Source organism: Juglans regia, chromosome 5, assembly GCF_001411555.2.
Source record: "Juglans regia cultivar Chandler chromosome 5, Walnut 2.0, whole genome shotgun sequence".
Classification (NCBI taxonomy): Eukaryota; Viridiplantae; Streptophyta; class Magnoliopsida; order Fagales; family Juglandaceae; genus Juglans; species Juglans regia.
This window is the reverse complement of record NC_049905.1, coordinates 12,614,065-12,638,310: the sequence shown is the minus strand read 5'-3', so window position 1 is coordinate 12,638,310 and position 24,246 is coordinate 12,614,065. Positions and strand designations below refer to the sequence as shown.

Here is a 24,246-nt window from a genome sequence, read left to right as displayed (position 1 = left end):
TTTTTGTTTTGTGAAAGTTTGACTATTTCATGGTTTAATCTTATTCCGAAGGCTTTGATATTTTTATATGATGGTCCTAAGCCTCTTATATACATGTTTGGATTTTATTTCGAGTATATTTAATATTATTTTTAAAGATAGGATTTTCTATGCAAGAGGATTTCGGTTAGGCCTAAGATTTGATTTTTTGAGTTAGATTCATCTTTTATTGAATTTTAGCCATGAGATTTTAAGTTTCATGGGTGTATCTTCTTTAGGACACATTTTTAGATCATGTGATGTTTTATTTTGAAGATCACATGTCTTTAACCCATGGATCAAGAGATTGATCAAAGTTAGTTGAGAGAAAGTTTCTGTTTTGGACTAAGTTTAAAACCAAGAACTTTAAGTGTTGTTTTGTGATTTTTGGTGAATTTGTTTGATGATTTCAAGCATGGTTGATCTTAGGATGATTTTATGAATATTTTAAAAGTAAGATTTTATTTTTTTGGAATTCTTGGAGATTTTTTTATTAAGGTCAAAACTTATGATTTAAGGGTTTACTTTTGTTAAAACGTTTGGATCTTTTTACAAAACTTTTGGTGTTGATGATTAGATTTTTCTAAAGGATATTTTAAGTGTGTTTTTAAACTTAGGAGAGGAAGATCTTTGTTACAAAATTTTGGTTTAATCATAAGTTTTAAATTTTGAAAGAATTGAACCAAAATCAAGAGAAATGGCCTATGTAGGTTTCGGCCATAGTGAGTTTTCCATAGTTGTGAATGGTTTTAAATTTTTCTGAGTTCATATTTGAGTTTAGGACAAACTATACATGAGGAATGTAAATTTTGCTAGTTTTTTGAGTTAGGATGTGAAATCTTTAAGTCAGGGGTAAAATGGTCATTTTTTCACATATAGAGGGTAAAAAGTTAATTTTACTCTAAGTTGCCTCTTTTCACATTCTAATTGATAGTAATTAATTTTTAACTTTTAGAATACCCTCTTACAGTTCCTCGTGTTTCGTACTTATTTTCGTAGAGCGCAACTATCGAGGTAAGTTAGCTCTTAACTTATTATCAGGTTACTGTGTATGTGTGATGGACAAGGAAACTAAAGTTTATGTTCGTATGTTGTTTTATATGACATGCCATGCTATGTCATCTCATATTTATCTTTTACACGAATTATTCTGTCACGAAACACTTATCTATTACACAATATATTCTGTCTCATGTTGCTACCTGTTGCAAGTATATCACATTACGTATGCCATCTGTTACATGTATGTCATGTCACGTAATATTCACTATCACATGTTATGCCATGTTATGAAATATTTTCTGTTACATGTTATTCCATGTTACAAAATTTTGTCCGTTACATTTATGTCTCGACATATGTCATGTTTCTCGTCTTACGTTAATGTCACGTTACGCTACGTTAGGACTTCTGTCTTTTCAGATTCATGTCATCCCGTCTCGAATACAGTTTGTGTACCTCGAGAACATTTTTGTTAAGTTATTCATGTCAATCACGACCCTAAGTGTTAGGATAGGGTAATATCCTAGTGGAATCCTTTTGTTTACGCTAGAGTATTAAATAGGTGTGAAATTCCCTAGATTGACGAAGTATAGTCAATAGGTTGCGAATAGGGATAACTAGCTGGTCACCGGAGTGCTCCAGACACTAACGCCGATGGAGCCACTTTAGTTTACGTGTGTCCATAGCAAGTGTGGCACAAACAAATCATGAGGCCACAACAACTGTGGAGTATGAAGTATGGGGCCACAACAACTGTGGAGCATGCACTACATGAGACACAACAATTGTGACACGTAGAATACGTGGGGCCACAAAAATTGTGGAGTACATATTAACGCACTCAAAGCTAGTATAGACACCTGTGTTGTGATGTGGTAATTAGCAGAGACACACGGCTCAAGAGGATCCGTGTAGCACCCCCGTATGGTCACTTTTTTAATTAAGTCTACTAAGCAAGACTCGAAGTTCATGTATTTCACGTTCAAGTCATGTTTCATGTTATGTTATGTTCAAGTTGACGTTCATATCAAGTTTCAAGTTTATGTCACATCAAGCTAAGTTTCAGTTTCAGTTCAAGTTATGTCAGCTAATGCCATGTTATGTCAAGTCACGTTATGCTTATTATTTCATGTCATGTTATGTCAAGTCATGTTATGCTTATTATTTCATGCCATGTTATGTCAGGTTATGTTATGTTTACTATTGACTTTGATTGTACATTCATGTCTTTATTGTCATGCGTGCATCATTAACCTATGTGAAGTGTTTTTGTTAAATTGCTAAGATTTGTGATCAAATCTCATTGTGATAGTTCTAATTACTATTCCTCCCGAATGGTAGATCTAATTATAGGATCTGAAGGTGAACTGAGAATCGACCAACTGGAAACGGTCGACTAAGCGACGATGCGACTTAGATGTAGTTGCCTAAGGTTACTACTTGTATTTTGTGGAGTTCAATCTCCAACATTCTTTTGTTCACAAACATTTAGGACTAGTGTTGTGATATCAGTTGTTTAATATATCTTTATGTATGAAGTATGTTTTAAGTATTTGTGATATTATAAGTTTGGTGCATAGTATTACTAAAAAAAAAAATTATCCGTTGCGAATATTGTATAATGCTAGATGCATGTTAGGAACATTGCATCTTATATGTCATGAACGAGGGCAAGTAACCTTGTGTTGCATGTCCCGACGCTTCAGATGTCCGTCCTATCCCAAGCGGAATCTGTGGGCGTCATAGAAAGAATCCTTGCTACATATTTTCATAGAGTGTCCAATAAACCGGATACTATGGCAACAAAGCCACTAGCCACTAAATTTACCAAATTTTTCCATCAGCTCCATCTCAGATTGGATAAGGATGATGGTATACCTTGAATAGGAATTGAGATTACGGGACAAGGAAAAATACCACTTCCAGCTATTTGCAATAATTATCATGGATTTTATCTAGAAGAAACAAGATGATATTGTTCATAATTACACTACCATGTCCTTGGAAAAGGCAAATAGTCATCTAAGTCAGATTTATGAAGAATATAAAAAAGTATGGGAAGAGAAACAAAAAAGGCAAGAAGAAACTTGGAAGCCTCCACCTCCTAATTTTCAAAGTTTATCTTTCGACGCCGCAATTAGAAATAATTTCTCAGTACCATCAACGATTAGTATGAACCACGATGGGGATATCTTAGAAATCAAAATGGAAAAAATTCAAACTTCAAACCCTCTGATAGCTGAAGCCTCAGCGGCGCTACTAGTTTCCAAAATGGCAACTCAATAGAATCTAGTAATAATTGAAGGCGACGCCCAATTTGTCATCACAGCCATTGAAAGTTCAGACTCATCCCTCTTTTGGCTAACCTTCCATATCATTGCAGATATTAAACAAATCTTTCGTCATCACCAAAGATGGAAAATTAGCAAAAATTTAATGGCTCAATAAGCAGCAACAAATCATGTTTTTGATTGCTTACCTCTAAATAATCTCTCTAAATGCTTTTTGTTTATTGATAGTTAAAATATTCATTTTAAACTTTTTGTAATTTGGTCTTTTTATTATATAATATGTTTGATTAGAAAAAAAATAAAAATAAAAAATACAGATAGCGGTGAGTTGACGTTTCCCATGTGAAGAGGAGTTGGAGGTCTTGTAGTCTATTCCAGTCTTTTTGGTCAATGTATCTCGATGCTGGATCCACCCCCAAAGTTTCTTTATTTTTATTATCTTAATATATTCTGTTCCGTGTGGACTGGACAACGGATCCCTCCTCACAAAGAAATCACATTTGCTTTTGGGTTTGGCGCCTAACATTCCTTGCAGTTGCAACTTGCGGGCTTTATACTGTAAGTTCAAACTTCAAAAGCTCACCTCATGAAATCGGTTCGAGTTTTGTTGTTTCCTGTCATGTCACCGATGTTTTTGCTTTCGGTTTCTTTGTATTGAGCCCATTGGCCATTGCAAAGGGCGTGCCTCTGCCAAGGTGACCGACTTTTCTTTTTTCGTTATAAAAATTAATCAATTGCATGCTGTTATATTTGAGGCAACTTTTATCTTTACTATTATTTTTATTTTAAAATTTAAAAAAATTAAATTATTTATTTTATTTTATATAAAAATTTAAAGAAATTATAATGATTATATTAAATTAGATTAGATGATAAAAATTGTATAAACAAAAATTAAATTATTTATTTATTTTATAATTATTTTATTTATTTTACTATTATGTCATATTTTATTTTAACTTAAAAAAATTATAATGATTAGTTTAATTTGCATTTGAATTATAATGATGCAAGAATTTTGGAAGAGACTTATTTCCAAACATGCCCTGCCCTTACCCTTGTTGGAGAATCTCGTTAAGCAAATAGGAATTCTGAAGTTACGTAAGTCTGGCCATGTCTAGTGAATGTATAAGGGCTTTTCTCAGGCTGCATTGATGCTTCTTCATCTGCATTGCGAAGGGATCGTCTGGACTGGTCAAAAGAGCATTCTGTGTTAGGCTCAACTTCAGAGAGAGAGAGAGAGAGAGAGAGGCTTAACTGAAAAAACTGCAACCATTAAAGAAAAAGTTGGAACAAAATGAGTGCGGGCAGATAGACAAAAAGTGAATTGGTAACAGAGCAGAGCAGGGGAAAAAAGATTTTCAGAAGAGATTTATATCAATAATCATACTTTCCATTAATATAATTACAAAGCACACTGTGCTGTATATCCTGATACAGATTTGTGGGACCTTCTGGTTGTTGGGCATACCTATCTTCCCTCCCAACCCTAACAACTCCACACCAGGCCATCATCTTAAATGTGAACAAAACTGAGACAAAATATCTAGCCAAAGAACAGGGAGATAGCAGCAAAGAGCAAGCTCTTTTCTTTTTCCTTCTCAGTGAGTAAAAACCTTGGCAGTTCCTTTTCTAGGCAAAAACTCTGTACATAAGTCACTTACCCAACTAATATTGGGTAGTGGATTCTAATCGTAATGAAAAATATTGGGATTACTTGGAAATAGTTGTCATTGAATAGCAAGCCTTTGGTACTTTGTCTCTGTAGGAGAATCAGAGCCTTCACAAAGAACCCTTTTTCTGTTGATGCCACAGCTGGTGGGGGTACTGTTGCAACGTAGAATGTTGGTGATTGAGTCTTGAGGGAGGAGCGCTGGCTGTGGTTGTGAAGGAATGGTCACAGGAGGAATCTCAAAGGACTCAAGTGGTGGAGGTGGATGCCGCCATTGGGGAAGTGGTCCGGCGAGAAGAAGAGTCTGAAGGAGTGGACCGGCATTCATCACTGCCTCCAAAAGCTTACCCTTTTCCGGCAATGGCTTCTCAGGCACTAGTAGCTGCTCTACTGTCGGTTGTGGCAAGGATTGTGGAATTGGGTCAACAACCGGAGAAGACGAAACAATGCTCCCCTCGCAATCTGAGGATGAGAAGCCATTGTTTGAGTCGATTCCTCTGATTCTTGGTTCATCTTCAATGCTAGAATTTCCTGAAAGAGGAGCAGTTGGATGTTGTTGGAGTAAGATCTTCTCGAGGAGGAGTCGACATTTCTCTTGTGCTTCGTCTCTTCCCCTGATGGCTTCCCTAAGCAGATCTTTGAAATGAACTAATTCCTCATCTCTCTTTCTAATCTCCTCTTGAACTGCCAACCTTGTTTGTTCAAGTTCCAAACTTGTGTACAAAAGGGACGTTCTTAGCTCTTCCATTGTCTGTATGATTGAAATTGACAGCAAAATTAGCTCTCAAATAGCAGATAAAGGAACCCCATCATGCATATTTCAAAGGGAGAAACATGCTTACCTTCCCTTGGCAGTAGTAAACCCAGCTGACAAGAGTGTTGCCTTGGTTGTCCATCTTCCTATAATTGGACTTAAATATTGAACAAGTCTTCACGCACAGAGAGAGAGAGAGAGAGAGAGAGGCGGGGTGGAAGCAAGAGGTGGCGCATTTGAGCGGTCCTTCGGTCTCTTATAGGAAGTACTTGTCACTGTTCTTTTACCCTGTAAATTGTAGTTGCATTGAATTAAAATTACAAAAATGACCGTAGATATATTGCTAGAAAACCAAATAAAAATAAAAAAGACAATGAATAAAGAATGTCCATGTTACTTAGCTTATCAAGGAGAAATACAATTGATAAATAGACACTACAATCAATCGTCTGCCCCTTAAGTTGGAGATTTGCACTTCGACCACTCTCACGTTCTTATTCCCTAGAAAATGAGACATATTAAAATGCCTAAAGATAATACAGTCATGGTCTTAAACAGCACCTAAAGAATGCCGGGCTGCCCATGTGTACGTTGGCCCTATGTGCCGATTTGAAGACGTGACATGAGCGCACGCACATGTTGGCCGGAACTCGGAAGCGTGATTTCACGACGTGACACGGAACTCGTGCGGTTCTATGCGTCGGTCATCTGGCAGCACTTCTAATAATTTCCTGGAAGTTTCAGTGACATAAAATTACTGAAAGTAGGAGGAATGAGTCATAGCGTTAAATATATTAAAAATCTATTTATCATATCTTCCTTATTTTTTAATTATTTAATATCACATAAATGAATAGTATTTTCCTTTAATTTTTTTCTAGAGAGAGCCTGGAGAGTGACAAAACATACGACTGTTCTGGCTGGGCTCTATCTAGCCTTCTAGGTTGTTCTCTTTCTCTGCTTTTATCGGTGTGGTTTAGACAAAAACGCAAAAGGCCAAAAGCGGAGCAACTCAACTCCGACATGCTCTGCTCTGCTCTGTCCTTTCTCAGATAGACTCGATCTTTGCAAAAAAATAATGAAAACAAAAGTCTAATTTCTCTGCTCAGACTCGCGCGGTGAATCATTTCTCAGCGATAAAAGCGGGAGCAAGAAAACCTAGTTCTACCTTGCGGATGCTGACCTTCTTTAGGTTTCATTCCAACGTTTTTTAGACCTCATTTTGGATGCTTTCGGTATGTTGAAGTGAGTTGAGTTGAGTTGAGTTGAGTTGAGATAATAAAATATTATTAGAATATTATTTATTATTATTATTATTATTTTGAGATTTGAAAAAGTTGAATTATTTATTATATTTTGTATTGGGATTTGAAAAAGTTGTAATGATGAGTTGAGATGAGTTGAGAGGATTTTTGGTTCCAAACGAAGTCGAACATTTAAATATAAGAAAAACACTACAACCGGCTGAAAAAACCGTCGGGACGACTTCCTTTCTTCTTTTGAGATGGATGCTGACGTGTTAACCGGTTGTATCTCGGTACCACATAGCCGGTTATATCTAGCAGAATTATTTTTTAATCTCCTTTAATTATACAGATTTAGTTACACAAATAACATAAAATAAAATAAATTAAAAATTAAAAATTAAAAATTAAATAAAATATTATTATAATATAATTTTTTAAGAAAATTTTTATTTTAAAATTTAAAAAAATAAAATTATTTATTATATATTGTGTAGGAGTTTAAAAAAATTATAATTATTACATGAGATAAAATGAGATGAGTTGAGATGATTTGTATAACCAAATGAGACTATCACTTGATCATTACAACTTTTTCAAAATTTCAAAAAAAATATAAAAGTAATTAAACTTTTTCAAATTATAAAATAAAAATTATATTAAAAAATTATATTATTACAATATTTTAATTTTATCATATTTTTAATTAATTTTTTCTTTTTCATTTCTCAAAACGTCATAAAACACGCATCTCGTTTGGATTGCAAGATGTTTTTATCTCATCACGTCTTAAAATCCAAATATCACACATAAATATTTTTTCAATTTCAAATTTTTAAATTTTTTATCTAATTATTAAAAAATTTTCAAATATTCAAATAAAATTGAAAAAATAATTCAACTTTACGAAATCTTAGACGTACGGATGCTGACCTTATTTAGCCTTCGTATAAATATGGGAGCATAAAGCACTAGGCAGAGTCGTGAAGGCTTATTTCGAAAAGCGTTTAATTACATAAAACTTTTCCTCATATTTCCGAGAAATAAATTTATTCGACGATCTTTTCTTATTAATTTCCATTCTATGATATAAAAATTCTCATCAAAAGGAAATAAAAAATCCTTTTTAAGATGTATAAATTTCGTGTACTACTATAAAGTTTTCGAAAAAAGTAAAATAAATTTGAGATCCACCTAAAAAAAATTATTTTTTATAATAAATTTTACTTTTTTTAAAAAAAAATGAGTGCGAGACTGTATCTAATATTGATCATTTTTTTTTATTCTAACACTTATTCAGTCCAAACTTTATCGAATTACATTTTATATTTAAAATCAATTTATTTAATTTTTAGAAGAATTATAACTCGTTCACAAGTTGTATGCTTAAGTTATTATTTTCTTAAATGAAATAATGGAATGAAGTTTTATACACTTAATAAATACATATAATTAGAAATTATGTAAAGATTATATATGTTGATGCCTTAAAAATTGCACAACAGGCTGGAAGAGGAAAAAGAGTCATTTTCAACCCTCTATGACGATTTGGGCCTCAATAGGTATGGTATGGAGCCCCCAACAGTAGTCTGGTACAGTCGTACGTTATTTGTACATACTTCCCTGGAGGTGTATAAAAAATAAATGTAGGAAAAGTAAAGAGATTGAAACACAGATTTATGTAGTTTGGCATAATACATACGTCTACGGGCATTTGGAGAGGATAAATTCACTATTTCTTACTGTACCATAGAAGTCAGAGATTTACTTGTTAGAGAAGATGTTCTCGTTAGAGCTCCATTCGCAAGGTTGAAGAAGCTGCTGAAGAGAAGTCGAAGTCCACTTTTATCTGATCCATCTTTCAGCGTGTCTCCTCCCTCTAGTGGTGAGGCATGGCCACCTTTTTACTTTATGTGTCTAATCACCCCTCCCTTTCTCTTGTCGTGTCTGACTACCTCTCTATTTTTTACTTTTTCTTGACACTATCCACCATTTCCTCCTAACATATTCATATTTTTTGTTCTCTCATTATCTCTTATTTCTCTCTCTTCTTTTATCTTCTAGCGATGGTCATTCAGTGGGTTGGACTAGGTCTGCATGCACTTGGGATATTTTCTCCCTTACAGTATCATTATAATCATCTAATCAACTCATATTTACTTATACGAGTAATTGAATTTATCAGAATTTATGTTGTTCAATAAAAGAGCATAAATCTTTGTTCACACTTGGTTCATTTACCAGTCAAGTTTATATGAATTGAGTTCACAATGCTCGTTAACGACTCTGTTTATTTACAAAACTATACAAGACATCCCACATGCCAGCGTTTTTTTTTCCCCCCCAACGTCTCGCATCCCTCCCCCAAAAAAAATCAAAGTGCATTCACTAAAGAATTTCATCAAATTAAAATTATAAATTAATATGATTTGATGTAACGTACTAAATTTATTTTATAATAAAAATAATTTTATAATTTTCATAACATATCAAACTAAGTTAATTTTGTGAATTTAATTTAATTTAATTTTACAGGATTGATTTCACCCTACCATAATATCTTATTAACATCTCTCACTTTCATCAGAGACATATTGTTTTGCCAAAAATGTTTGAAGATTTAAAAGATGCTCTCGTTTCTTGATACTTGAAAATAAAGCCATCTTGCCCAATCACAAGACTTCTTCTTAGTCATAATGTGTTCATGTATTTTTCCATGGAAATGATTGCAGTTTTAGTGTTATTTATTTTATTTTTTTGTGTTATAATTGAATTCTAAAGTCAAATAAGAAATGATTACTTGAAATTATACAAGGTGGATCTTGTTTAATTTAATACTATTTAAAGAGTTATCCTTCCGACAATTAATGCTAGCTCCTATTTGTCGTTTGGGTTATAATTATAAGTAAAATGTCTATCCTCCTGTCCAATTCTCAAAAGTGTTGTTACCAAGAATTAGGTTTCAATCATTTTAAAAAAACAAAACATACTTGCGATCTATATGAAAATATCACTCTAATTTTATGGTGAATTTTAGGTATTTTTAAAGAGAACTGTTATATACAATTATTTTTACGTGTTTTTTACGCATTTTATTAATGTGATTGGCCAAAATAGTTATTTTATATTAAAAAAAATAACGCAATCAATCACATTAATAAAATGTACAAAGAATATGCAAAAAAGATTGAACATAAAATTTTTTATTTTTAAAAGTTCTTCACTAAACTTACACACTTAGGTGCATTACTCTACCAAATAATAAACTTGTATTTTATTCACCAATTTATTTTGTATTTGTTTATTGTTGTTATACGTATAAGTTTATAACACTTGACATTATTTGCTTAACTGAGCAAAGTCTTCTCATTGGGCTGCCTTTTCCCAATAAACCCAAAAAAGTTTTATTGTATAACTCATTTTGATTGATATTATGGATACGTTTAGATGATAAATAATTTATGAATAATAGTAAATAATTTATAATTAATATTGAGGTAGTCTGAAATCAAACAGAGTTTATACTAACTAATCGCACTCGGCACTAGTGAAATTAATCTCTGAATTCAATATAGAAAAATAAAAAATAAAAAATTTAACTTTTGTGTGGTCATTATAATAGAATGAAACCGTCTTTTGAGAAGCGGAAATCGAAAAGTCTTCCGAGTATTGCACATCGAAAGTCCCTTTTATGAAAGAATGATAATTTAAATAGCTTGCTAGCAAGGCAAAAAGATAATAAGAGGAGTGCAAGAGATGGGTATGTGAATAAAAACAATATGTAAAGTGGAAGGAAATGATGGTATTGTAATTAAGAGAACAATAAATTTTAAAAACTAACAAAATAAATTAAAATTAAAATAAGAAAATGTTGAGTGGAGGTGATATTTAGGTCCCTAGCCAAGCCCACCCATATGTTCTAGAAGGCTTGTCGAAGGCCTTCATCTAATATTCCCTCAAATAAAAGGTTCGTAGCTCGATGTGAGACATTTCTAGCTCTGCGAGGATAAGACCCTTGACTGGATCCCAATGTCATGGGAGACATCTTTTTCGGTTAATAGGGGATGATCATGGGAGACAAGCACAAGAGGCCATGGACCAAGGTGAATGGCCCTCAGACCACATTCTTCTATAAATAGATCAGTAAAGGTAACGAACGGGGGTAGACTCTTATTACACACTTTAACACTTACATTGTTACTAACCTAAGTATCGGAGTTTACGCAGGGCATAGAGCACCACCTTTTCTGCAACTGCAGGACCTCCGTACGGGTGGTGGTGTGAAACACGTCCTTAACAGTGGCGTCGTCTGTGGAATTTTTACATGTCTCAATGTGATTTTTACATGCCAACTGTCACGCGATCACAAGCCAACCGAGACCCAAGACCAAGCATGATGGAAACAGAATGACAGTTAGTATAAATGGAGGAAAGGCTGAGGCAAGTCATGGCCGTTGTTGAACAATTGTAGATGGACAATGAGGAGTTAAGGCGGCAGAAGGACAATCGCCTTGCCCAGAACAGGCAACTTGAAGAAGATGCGCACAGTGTAGGGGGGATTAGTAGTGAAGAGGTGGAGAAGAAAAAAGATGCATGACGAACTGCGCGGGTTGGTAGACAAAAACAAGGAAATGGCGAAGAGGATGGGCTGCTCCTCCTCCGTGGAGCAATTTCTCACCCGCCAAGACCTCCCTTACAGCGCTGAGGTCATGGCAGCCCCACTACCAGCAAAGTTCAAAGTGCCCTAGATTGATTTATACAATGGATCAAAAGATCCCGTTGATCATCTTGAAAACTTCAAGGAACATATGACTCCCCACGATTTTCCAGGGGAGGTAGCTTGCCGCCCCTTCCCATTGACGTTGAAGGGAATAACGCGGGGATGGTTCGGGACCCTACGCCCTAGGTCAATTAGCAGCTTTGAAGAGCTTGCTAAGTAGTTTCTTACGCAATTTATGGCAAGTAGGAGACGCCGAAAACCGGCATCCTACCTACTGACCGTAAAACAAAAAGAAGAAGAGAGCCTGAAAACGTACTTGACGCGTTTCAATAAAGAAAGGCGTACCACTGACGATCAAGACGAAAAGATCACATTGGCAGTGCTACTAGGAGGAGTATGGCCACGAAGCCTGTTCATGGCCAAGCTAGCCCGATGGACTCCATCCACGTTAAGAGAGTTCATGGACAGAGCGGATGACTTTGTCAACGTTGAAGATACCTTGCAAGCCATGCTGAGCCATAAAAATAGAAAGCAAAGTCGGAGAATAGAAACCAGAGCAGTGCTAAGGACAAAGACAAAATGGCGAACGAACGAAGCTCGAACCTTGATAACACTCGAAATCAATACACTAGTCGCCATGACCAAGGATGTCGATCGCTACACAACACCCACAATGTGCATGAAAGCAATAAAAGCTTGAGGAAAGAAGAGTCCCTGCTCAGAAAAGACCAACGTTATTGTACTTATCATCAAAGCTACTCCCACTGGACTAAGGATTGTATGACCCTAAAGAGTCGGGTGGGTTGAAGGAATGACTAGAAGCGGGGAGCTGGAGAAAATGCTGGTCGATTACATCAAACCACAATGAGAGGAAAATCACGAGAGGCAAGATAGGAGCCCAAAGCGCCAAAGAAAAGAGGAGAGATGAAGGAATAACTCTCTACGGCCCAGGAGAAACCAAGGACATGCCCCTTAGGAGAAATCAGCACAATAGTAGGTGGGTTTGCTGGGGGTGACGCCACGGCATCTGGTCAGAAAGCCCACGCTTGCAAAGTAAGATATCACGAGGTATACATGGCAGACAGGCTGTGCAAATACCTGAAGCCAGAATAAAAGTCGACCATCTCTTTTGGAGAGGCAGATTGCAAAGGGGTTGTATATCCCCATGGTGACACCTTGGTTATGACCCTAACGGTAGCCAATTACACGACCAGGCGTATTCTGGTTGACAACAGGAGCTCCGCAGACATCCTTTTTTGCAAAGCGTTCACTAAAATGGGGATCAACGTTGACATGCTGCGATCAATGCCTTCCCCATTGAAGGGGTTCTCAGAGGAAGCTGTCCAACCGATCGAAGCCATCACACTCCCCGTAACAGCAAGCAAGGTGCCCACGCAGTCACCACCATGGCGGACATCTTGGTAGTAAAAGCTCCATCATCCTACAACGCCATAATGGGGTGACCGACCCTCAATAATCTCAAGGCAGTCACTTCAAATGAAATTCCCAATAGAAGTGGGAGTCGGCGAAGTCTAGGGCGAACAAACATTAGCTCGAGAATGCTATGCCTAGGAGTTGAAGGCGGGGGGCGTTGGCAGCCTCCATAACAGGTAGCCCTAGGAGGGACAAGCACAGGTGCCGCCGCCCCTGACACTCACAAGCTAGGAACTAGACGTAGAAGCTAGGAATGAAGAGAGTGTGATGCAAGCTGAACCGATTGACCCCCAGAGATAGTGCAGTTATACCCGAATCACACCACCACCACAACAAGAATTGGTACCAACCTCCCGTCAAAATACCGAGAAGCTTTGATGCAATTATTGATCGAGCATAGAGATGTGTTAGCCTGGAGCCATGAGGATATGCCCAGGATTGATAACTCAATCATAGAGCATAGCCTCTGCGTTGATCCAGAAGCTAAGAGGGTGCGGCAAAAGAGGAGGTCCTTCAGCACTGAAAAATGCACAGCCATAGCAATGGAAATAGATCAGCTCTTGGTAGCAGGCTTTGTACAAGGGGCACACTACCCAGAGTGGCTTTCCAACATGGTACTAGTTAAAAAAGCCAATGGCAAGTGGCGAATGTGTGTGGACTTCACCAACCTTAACAAAACTTGTCCCAAAGACAGTTTCCTACTTCCCCGAATTGACATTATCGTAGACGCCACAATCGGACACAAATTTCTAAGCTTTATGGATTCTGAGTCCGAATACAACCAAATTAGGATGAACAAGACGAACGAGGAAAATAAGACGTTCATAACAGACAGGGGACTTTACTACTATCGAGTAATGCCTTTCGGATTGAAGAATGTCGAGGCAACATACCAAAGGTTAGTCAACTGAATGTTCAAGCATAAGATTGAGAAAACTATGGAGGTTTACGTAGACGACTTATTGGTAAAAAGTAAAGAGGCCGATCAACACTTGACAGACCTTGATGAGACTTTTGCGGTACTGCAAAAGTATAAGATGAAGCTGAACTCGGCTAAGTGTGCGTTTGGGGTGAGTTAAGGCAAGTTCTTGGGATTCATAGTCTCGCAAAGGGGCATAAAGGCCAATACAAAAAAAAAAAAATAGAAGCCATTTTGAGGATGGTGCCGCCCCGAACCATTAACGACACCCAGCACCTGGTAGGAAGAGTAGCAGCCATGAACAAGTTCGTATCGCGATCAACAAATAGGTGCCTCCCTTTTTCCGAGTTTTAAAGTAGGTAGACCCTTGGAATGAGGAATGCGACCAAGCGTATGAAGAATTGAAAAAATACTTGGCTAGCCCTCCCATGCAAAAGCAACCCAACAAAGGAGATATTATGTACATATATTTGGCAGTATCCCCCCAAGCAGTATCAGCCGTCTTAGTGAAAGAGGAAGAAGGGACTCAAGTTCCTGTGTACTACACGAGCCGTGCTTTGCAAGGTGCCAAAGTTAGATACCCGTGAATAGAAATGCTAGCATTCACATTAATAGTAGCCGTTAGAAGACTGTGACCATACTTCCAAGCTCAGCCCATAAAAGTTCTAATAGGTCCTCTTCGAAAGGTATTGTAGAAGCCGTACTCGTCCGGGCGCTTGGTCGCATGGTTAACTGAACTCAGCGAATTCAAAATCAGCTATGTGCCCCGAAATGCAATTAAAGGTCAAGCCCTCGTAGATTTCGTGGTTGAATTCAGCGGTTTCCTTGTAGAAATCATGGCTCCCTTTGGAGTTCAACCCTGGATTGTTTGTGTCGATGGATCGGCATGTCGAACAGGGGGCGGTATAGGAGTATACATCATCACGGAAGCAAAACAGGAGCATTATTATATGACAACGCTCGCCTTCAAGACTACCAATAACAAGGTAGAATACGAAGCCTTAATAGCAGGGTTATCCGAGGCCAAGGCACTAGGCGCTAGATAGGTAGAAGTGAAAGCAGACTCCCAAATAGTGGTGAACCATGTCATGGAGGCCTACGCCACTAAAGGGGAAAAACTCAAGAAATACCACGAGTAGGTACTGGCACTTCGCGACCAGTTCGAATATTTCTCTATAATGCAGATTCTGATGGCGAACAACGTAGTGGCAGATAATCTAGCAAAGGCAGCGTCGACCAAGGATGAGTTAAAGGAGGCTGATTGAAATACCAGCCATCGAGAAAACTTCAACACCAGAGTGGGCTGTTGAAGTAGTAGATTACCTGGAGACGAGAAAACTTCCTGAAGGAAAAGAGGCAACAAGAAAGGTAAAAAGGGAGGTGGCATGATTTGTCAAAATCAACGGGGTCCTATACAAAAGGGGATTCGTAATGCCCTTATTAAATTGCATCTCACTTGAAGAAGCATAGTATGTGCTTGCAGAAATACACGAGGGCATCTATGGTAACCATTCCGGTGGGAAAGCATTAGCGAAGAAGGCCCCAAGGATAGGCTATTACTGGCCCAACGCCCTTAGAGAGGCCAAACAGTTTGCCAAGAGATGCACCCAGTGCCAAGCATATGCCTCAGTTCCACATGGCCCACCAGAAAAATTATCATCTTTCGTCTCCCCATGGCCCTTCGCCCAATGGAGAGTCGACTTGGTCAGACCATTCCCTCCTGGGAAGGGCGGAGTAAAACATATGATAGTAGCGGTTGATTACTTTACAAAGTGGCCAAAAGCAGAAGCCCTAATTACCATAACAGCTAAAGTCGTGACAAAGTTTTTGTGGAAGAACATTGTGTGCAGATTCGAAATTCCGAGCGCCATAGTCTCAGACAACGAGAAGTAGTTCGACTCCGAGCATTACAGGGCGTGGTGTCAGGAACTCGACATAAAGGTAAAGTATTTGTCGTTGGGCCACCCACAAGCAAACGGACAAGCATAATCAACAAACAAATCTCTACTCGGGATCTTGAAGAATAAGTTAGGAAACCAGAAGGGCGATTGGGTAAAAGAGTTACCATAACTTTTATGGGCTTACAGAACCTAGGTGAAAACCCTAACCGGGGAAACGCCTTTCACTGTGGCATACTTAAGCAAAGCGGTTGCACCAACTACTTACCGGACCAACCACTTCGATCAAATAGAGAACGGGCTCTTGCCGAATAGTTGGACCTCCTTGATGAAGTAAGAGAATAGGCAGAAATCCAGAACATCCTCAGTAAAAGAAAAGCTGAACAATACTTCAACAATTGAGTCAAGCCGAGGTCATTTAAAGTCAGCGACCTGGTCTTAAGTGAGGCGTGAGTCACTACCCAAGATGAAGGGAAGCTTGGTCCACGTTGGGAAGAGCCCTACATCCACCACCAACCGCCCAGGGTGATATCGGCTCAAAGACAGCGAGGGAAGAGAACTGCAACACCGATGGAATGCTGAACATTTGAAAAAGTTCTATCTTTAAGAAAGCTCATTTCCTTAGGCATTAGCACTTACTTGTTTCATAAATTGTTTATTCTTTTTCTGTGTATTGTTGAGATTCAAGAAAAATATAAGCAAATACACACTTTCCAAGTTAGCCACCATGGGTGAGTCACACACTCGCGATGCAATTCAACTGGCACGAAGGTCACAAGACCCGCGACCTCTCTCTAAGTTAGCCACCATGGGCGAGTCACACACTCGTGGTGCACTCTCCAAGTTAGCCACCATGGGTGAGTCACACACTCGCGGTGCAATTCAACGGGCGCAAAGGTCACAAGACCCGCAACCCCTCTCTAAGTTAGCCACCATGGGTAAGTCACACACTCGCGGTGCACTCTCCAAGTTAGCCACCATGGATGAGTCACACACTAGCGGTGCACTCTCCAAGTTAGCCACCATGGGCGAGTCACACACTAGTAGTGCAATTCAATGGGCGCGAAGGTCACAAGACCCAGGACCCCTCTCTAAGTTAGCCACCATGGGCGAGTCACACACTCACAATGTACTCCAACGGGCACGGAGGTCACAAGACCGGCAATCCCTCTCCGAAGATAGCCCCTACAAGCAAAACCTACATGCTTGCAGTGCAGTCCAAATGGGCGCAGGCGCGGTGGTCACAAGACCACACAAGCCTTCAAAAACATTAATGCCAAAAGAATGAGGCATGGTATTTGCGCGACACAACCAGAACAAGCACAAAGGATAAATCATGGAAAAAACGATTCTAAGGGAATCAATAAAGGCAAGGAGAATAGAAGACCCCTCTAACGCTACAATTCACAATTCTACCAGTGAATAAAGACAAGCCCATGGACGTAAGAGGCTAAATAGGAAACAACCCTGCAAAAGAAAAAGAGCCAAAAGCATAAACATGAACCAAGCAGTATGAATCAATACATCAACATGTCTGGAGAAAGTGCAGAAGGTGCAAATGCCCAAAAATAGAGGCCAACAATTAAACAAGTTAAATAAACATCAGAATAAATTTGTCACTCTTAGGGCGGAGGGCGAGGAAAGGCATCCGGTACTACGTCTTGACCCATAGAATCTGCATATTGGCAAGCAGCGGCATCAGGTAAGAAGTTTTCCAAGTTTAGACTCCTCAGGTCGGTCTGAGGGTTGGCCAGCAGATGCATCTTCAAGTGCACCAGCCCTGTGCCATATCCATATCCAAAAGCTCTATCCTGGACAACTCGGGTAGCTGCTAGCTGAGGATGTAGTTAACTGATACTCCAATCTTCCAAGGACCTCCCGCAACTAGCTTGAATCTCTAGCCAACCTGACCACGGTATCAACTTGGTGGTCTTGACGGGCATCAAGCTCCGTGCAATCCTTTTTGTACTGGTCAAAAGCTGCCTTCGCCTAAACCAACGGACCTTGTAGCTCATTGATCTTGGTATCTTTCTCATGGAGCTCTTTCCAGAACGCCGACTACTTTTGGGCCAACTCCTTGGCCACCCTCTCGCGCTCCTCCTTAGAGGAGGCCAAAGCCGTTGCCTCTTGCGACTTCCTCTCAGCTTCAACCTAGGGGCGCTCGGAGGAGTCCAACACCTCCTGAAAGAGTCGAACCTCAACCGAGTGGCAGCCCTCTCTAGCTTAGCCGTATGCAGAGCAAAGCTGTCTCGGCGTGGAGACCTTCAACAGGGAGAAGTTCGAATAGAAGGCTGGACAACTCATCGCGGAGAGAGTGAAGGTCAACCTCCAAGGATTGGATTTGACCATCAGCTTGCTCCAAGCAACATCGTAAGTGGTCTCTCTCATCCTTAAGCCGACTGTTTTCTTGCTTGGCAAAAAAGAAAAACTTTCATCTCTCGCGGACTTCCTCTTTCAAGCTGGTCCTATCCTCCATAATCCAAGACGCTAAGGCTCCTATGTTCTGCACAAGCATGATGAAGTTAGGATCTAATACATGCCAAAGAAAGCAAACACAAACAGATAAAACAAAGGGAAAAAGAGCCCTACTGGAGCCAACATCCTCCTCAGGCGCCCGATCATCTCTACAACTGCCTCTGAAGGAGGCAAAGAAGTACAAGGGCCTGCATCCTCCTCCATGACAGCATCTTCCATTAAACTAGCCTTGGCCTGTGCTGGGCACCCCAAAATAAGGTCTGAAGTTGCTGCCACCTCTGGCATAGGTGCAGGCAGGTCGCTTTCAACATGAGCACCAAGCGTCTCACTAATGAGCTCATCTTGGAGTGGATCTGCTCGCCTGCCAACACAATTTCTACCATGCGTCCCTGCCTCAACAACCCCCTTTTGATATACGGACGGAGCCTCGTCGCCTAAGTTAATGCCAGGCAAGGAAGGGGGGACAAATCCTAGCCCGACAATGCCACCTTCAGCTTCGGGCGCGGCGTTATCAATCACAGGGACAAGGGTATCGGGTGTTCCTTCCTAGACACACCTAGAGCAAAGGCAGCATACATTTCATTCAAATCACTCCTGCCACCAGACGTGGGATTAACAATAGGGACTGAGGGGAACTCAAAAGATGCACCCACAAAATCATTGCTCGAAGGGAGGCCATGGTTATAGGCCAGCGAAAGGTCCTCTTTCATGAGAGCGCCCAGGTCATCAAGACCCTGGCTTACTAATGCGGAAGCCTTGGAGGGGGATGTCTCAACCACGGCTTGACCAGAAATAGCAACGCCCACCCCTACGTCAAATTCTCCTAGGAGCCAACAACCTTCCTAGGCACCGCCCCCTCAGTGCGAAGGCGCTTCATTTTTGGTCCCCCAGTCCGGGGAGCACTCCACTTTGTCGAAGGAGAAACAAGTTTGAGCTTCACGCCCTTCACATGGGCGCAACTGGGCATTGTCAAAAACCTTTCAATACTAAGATCAGAAAGGTTTTCTGACCACAGGCCATCGCGGTATTGGTCCTTCGCCTAATCGCAAACAAGTTTCACATGATTTTGCTGGCTACTAGTCAGCACTGGTGACAAATGCTTATCCTCTGAAACACGCCCCCAATTAGTAGTAATGAGGTAATCCTTTATTAACATCTCATTAGCAGGATATTCCCAACCATTACCAGAAATTAAGAAAAACTTACTAGTCCACTATTTGGCGTTGGAATAAAGTCCTTTGAAGGCCGCCAGGCGTTGCTCGCGCACGCGAAAGCTGCAAATATTCCCCGGCAACGACACCACCCCATAGAAAGAGAGGAATTCCTTCGCTATGAGGCCTAGATACCTCTCTCTAAGGGGCTCTAAAACGGGCCGGAAGACGATGCAGGCGTACATTAGCACGCGCCAGGCTTTACTGTGAAGCTGGGCAGGAGCAAGTTTTAGAAAATAAAGGATGTCATGCACTAGGCGAAAGAGGGGAAAAAGGAGCCCATGGGTTAGGGCACAGACAACTATGGCTACGTCCCTACTATAACCCTCTTCATCAACGCACCCCCTTTCTGGGATGTTCATATCTATTGACTCAGGGATGCAAAACGACTCCCTCAATTCGACGAGGTCCTCTACATTTAGAACCGAATGCCATGAATACCCATCGAAGAAAGTGGGTTCACGAGAGCGAGAAGGTTCAGGCTTCTGACCAGGGGTAACTTGTTGGAACCATGACCAGCCATGGAGAAATACTTTGGAAAAAGAAACAAGGGGAAAAACAGAGGAAAACGGAGCGAAGTAGGGGGAATCCAAAGAAGGAGAAGAAACAGATAAGTAAGGGAGAGGAGGGGGAAAATGCGGAGAGGTAGAGGAAAGATGAAAGGGCAAAGGAAAGTAACCAAAGAGCTTACGGGAAGCAAACGGCACATGAAGCGTGCAAGACAGGAAATCATTGGTTGGCGGTGCAAAATAAACCTGTTTTCGCTATTCAATTGTTGAACTGCTCAATATATAGAAAATAAAAAAATTGTTCAACTTTATAAATTAACGCTATTATTGGTTGCCAGACAAAATTCTTTTATTGGCAAGTTTTAGAAGTGAGAATATATGACATGACCTGTAAATTTAACATGAACATGAAAACACGAAATAAACAGATTTGTATTTAATATAAATAGATTTGGATCAAAACGAATTGACTCAATAAGACATGATTAATAAACAACTTAATTGTGGTTTAACTTGCAAAACCCACAATAGGTTAATCCACAATGAACCCATATAACATGAATAAATTCTATTTTCAAAATTTTAAAAATGTTAGTTTTATATGCCTTAATTTTTGTTGAGATGTAATATTAATGGGAAATACTCCAGTTATTTTATGAAAATATTAGTATTTGTATTTGACTACTTAGTTATTTTGGTCCTCCCCAAGAGGCTGCATGGCAGCCGCTGATGGTGGTGCAGGTTGGCCTTCTTTTGCAAACCTGGTGGCTGTTGTTCCGCAACCCATCACTGAGATGGTGTTGCCATCACAACCTTCGAAGATGGTAGACGGTGAGGTCTATGTTCACTTTACCAAAGTCAAAATCGAACGATCTGCCAAGCCTTTCCGTTACTCTGTGGTCTTCAAGTTCTTGAAGCAACGCCCTTCTCTGGATGCCGTTCGTGCGTTCATTCATAACTGTTGGGGTCTTTTTGCTATACTAGTGGTTTCATGCATGCGGCGTCCTCCGAACGTGTTTGTGCAAATGGCAAATGATGACGATTTTACAAAGGCCTTATGAGGGACGTATGTGAAATTAATGGGAGTTCCTACCGTGCTTTTCGTTAGTCTCTAGAATTTAATGAAGATGATGAGCCGTCGAGGGTGCCGGTATGGCTTTCTCTTCTGGGTCTTCCTCCAAATTTCTATCGTGAAGCTTTTCTGAAAATACTCATGGCGCCTATTGGGATGTTCATACGTAGGGACAATCCGACTCACTGTGCAATGAGAACTGATGGAGCACGGCTATGTGTGGAAGTGGATGCTGCTAAAATGCCCTTGACTCATTTCTGGATAGGGGCTATTGGTTTGGCTACTAGCCGTAAACAGGAAGTTGTATACGAGACTCTTCCTGCCTACTGTGTTACATGCAAGATGCAGGGGCATAACTCACGGCCGAGTAGAGTAGGAAAAACTGAGAAGAATGGGCAGTTTCGGGTGGGAAAGAAAGATTAGCAAGAGGTTGTTAAGGCTATTGAAGAACCCGGGGAAGAATCGGTGCAAACTGTATCTGTCAATGTGGATAAGACTGTCACTGCTGCAGAAGAAACATTGGTGATGGACTTGGAAGCTGGGGGTGTTGTGGTTGAAGAGTTGGTTTTTGTCTGATGAAGTTCGTCAGTCTGGTGCTTCGGTTTTGTTGTTAACAGAGGGAGATGTTGTTCCCCATGGTGTTAACAGTCTTTTGTTGAAGCAGTGGTTGCTAAAACAGAAAAAATTCCACTCGTTCCATGATGAGAATGCTACGGGTGCTAGCATGGGGGAAAATCCATTGGGGGGTTGTACGCAATCGTCTCTTGAAACCATGATGATGTTGCCCAGCGAGGGGGGAGGGGAATTGTTTGCAGCAGGGGAGTTGTGCGTCATGCGGAATAAATCATTAGAACCTGAACAGGTTTTTCTGGGTCATGAGGAGGAGGAGCATGAGGGGGTTTCTGGGGCGGAGATGCTTGTGTTGGAAAATACTATATCAGAACATGAACCATATTTTTAATCAGAGATCTTTCCGCATGATAAAGAGTATCTTACAGAGTCTGAGGCTAATGAAGGTAAGAAGAAATATAAGAAAAAGATGCTTGTTAAAATGTGGAGTTCCTCTCGGGTTCATGCCCGACTTTCAAACCTTGCTTAATGATTGATTCCATGTTTGTATGGAATATTAGAATGATTGGGACCTCTAGGAGTAGAGTAAAGAAGTTGATTGGTAAGTTGAAATCGAAAGTTGTTGCTCTATTAGAACCTTTTCAAAACTTAGAGGAAGCTCGTAAATTGGCACGGTGTTTGAATTTTGATAGTGTCGTTTCTAATGAGGATGAAGGGGGGAAAATCTCGATATTCTGGAATGGTTCCTATGTGGTGCATGTGGTTCGGATGGGAATGCAGTTTATATCTATGCTAGTACGTGAAGGGAGTAAGATGTTCTGTCTCACTGTGGTTTATGCTAAATGTACCATGGCGGAGAGAATACGCCTTTGGGATGATCTCAGTTCTCAAAATTTGGGATCATATTCTTGTGTGTTTGTGGGTGATTTTAATATTATCCGTAATGATTTAGAAAAGAGAAAAGGTAGGCCTCGGCCTAGCATGGCAATGGAGAATTTTAATAATTGGATTCACCAAGGAAGTTTGCTGGAAATGGCTTCAAAACGAAGTATGTTTACATGGTGTAATGGGCGATCGGGGCTTGCCCGGTCATGGGCCCGTCTTGATCATGCTCTTACAGATAATTCTTCCTTTGCTTTGTTTCCTAATGCTACTTGTTCATATTTGACACGTTCTACTTCAGATCATGCTCCCATGTTTATTGAACTCAAGAAAGATCCGTTCGTCTATTGCCCGGCCCCTTTTCATTTCCAACAAATGTGGGTGGACCATCATAGCTTTTTGGATTGTGTCGGACAGGTTGGGATTTAAGAGTGGAGGGTTTGGCCCTTCAGATTTTGACTAGAAAATTAAAGCAGACTAAGGTGATGTTAAGGGAGTGGAATAAAAGGGTCTTTGGTCATACATTGGGTCGTATTGATGTGCTGGAAAAACAGGTCGAGGAGATTGAGCAACAGCTTCTAGTTAATTGGGAGGAAAATCTGGAGAGAGAATTACATATGATAGTCTCGGATTTGGCAGGCTAGCGGTAACGGGAAGAGGTACGATTGGCATAAATGGCAAATTAAAATGGAAGGTGGATGGTGATCGAAACTCTAAATTTTTTCATGCTTGCCTTGCTAATAAGAGGAGAAAAAGAGTGCTTGAAATGAGATCAAATGTGGCGGTGTATGAGATGCCGGAAAGCATACATCAAGGGGCAGTGGAGTATTTTTCTTCTTTCCTTCAAGGGGAGCCATCGGTTGAGCCACCTAGACTGTAACAACTCATTGATTCAGTCATTTTAGATGAAGAAAATATCTCACTTCTTCGTGCGCCTTCTGTAGAGGAAGTTTTTGAGGCCTTGTCTTCCATTCCGTCTCAAAGTGCTCCAGGTCTTGATGGTTTTGGTTCGAGATTCTATAAAAGTTGATGGGAGGTGGTTAAAATTGACGTGTGGGATGCAATTTTGGAATTCTTTATGTCCAAGCAATTTCCAAGGTTCTTCACGGCCTCATATTTGGTATTAAGGTGGATTCGCTTGCAGGTTTTGATACATTTTGCCATATTAGTTTGTGCTTTGTTTTTTATAAAATTTGCTCCAAAATTATTGTGAATAGATTAACAGGCCTCCTTCCTCACCTGATATCTCTGGAGCAAGGAGCCTTTATTCTTGGAATGAGTATTTTTTAGAATATTAGCCTCACCTAGGAAATGATTCATTCTATTAACAAACGCACTCATGGGGGTAATATTATGTTGCAAGTGGATATGGCAAAAGCTTATGATCGTGTGGATTGGGCCATTTTTATTGTAGTTTTGCGTAGGTTTGGCTTCTCTTCTGAATTCTATGATTTGGTGCAGTTTTGTTTCTCAAGTCCTTGGTATTCAAGTATGATGAATGGTACAGTCAAGGGCTTCTTTCCGGGAGGTCGGCGTCTTCACCAAGGGGATCCTTTGTCACCTTATTTGTTTATT

At 39.9% G+C, this 24,246-nt stretch overlaps 2 protein-coding genes across 2 annotated transcripts; one reads left to right on the top strand and one right to left on the bottom strand.

Annotated features, from left to right (window-relative positions):
• Positions 1–4,897: 4,897 nt before the first annotated feature.
• LOC109019101 lies at positions 4,898–6,024 on the bottom strand. Its single transcript, XM_019001353.2, has 2 exons — positions 5,826–6,024; positions 4,898–5,734 (listed from the first exon to the last, which is right to left on the bottom strand). The coding sequence occupies exons 1-2, from the start codon at positions 5,877–5,879 to the stop codon at positions 5,042–5,044; spliced, it is 747 nt and encodes a 248-aa protein (XP_018856898.1). The 5' UTR covers positions 5,880–6,024; the 3' UTR covers positions 4,898–5,041.
• Positions 6,025–22,350: 16,326 nt separating this feature from the next.
• LOC109015241 lies at positions 22,351–23,100 on the top strand. The gene has a single exon (XM_018997722.1). The coding sequence runs from the start codon at positions 22,351–22,353 to the stop codon at positions 23,098–23,100; it is 750 nt and encodes a 249-aa protein (XP_018853267.1).
• The last annotated feature ends 1,146 nt before the right edge of the window (positions 23,101–24,246 follow it).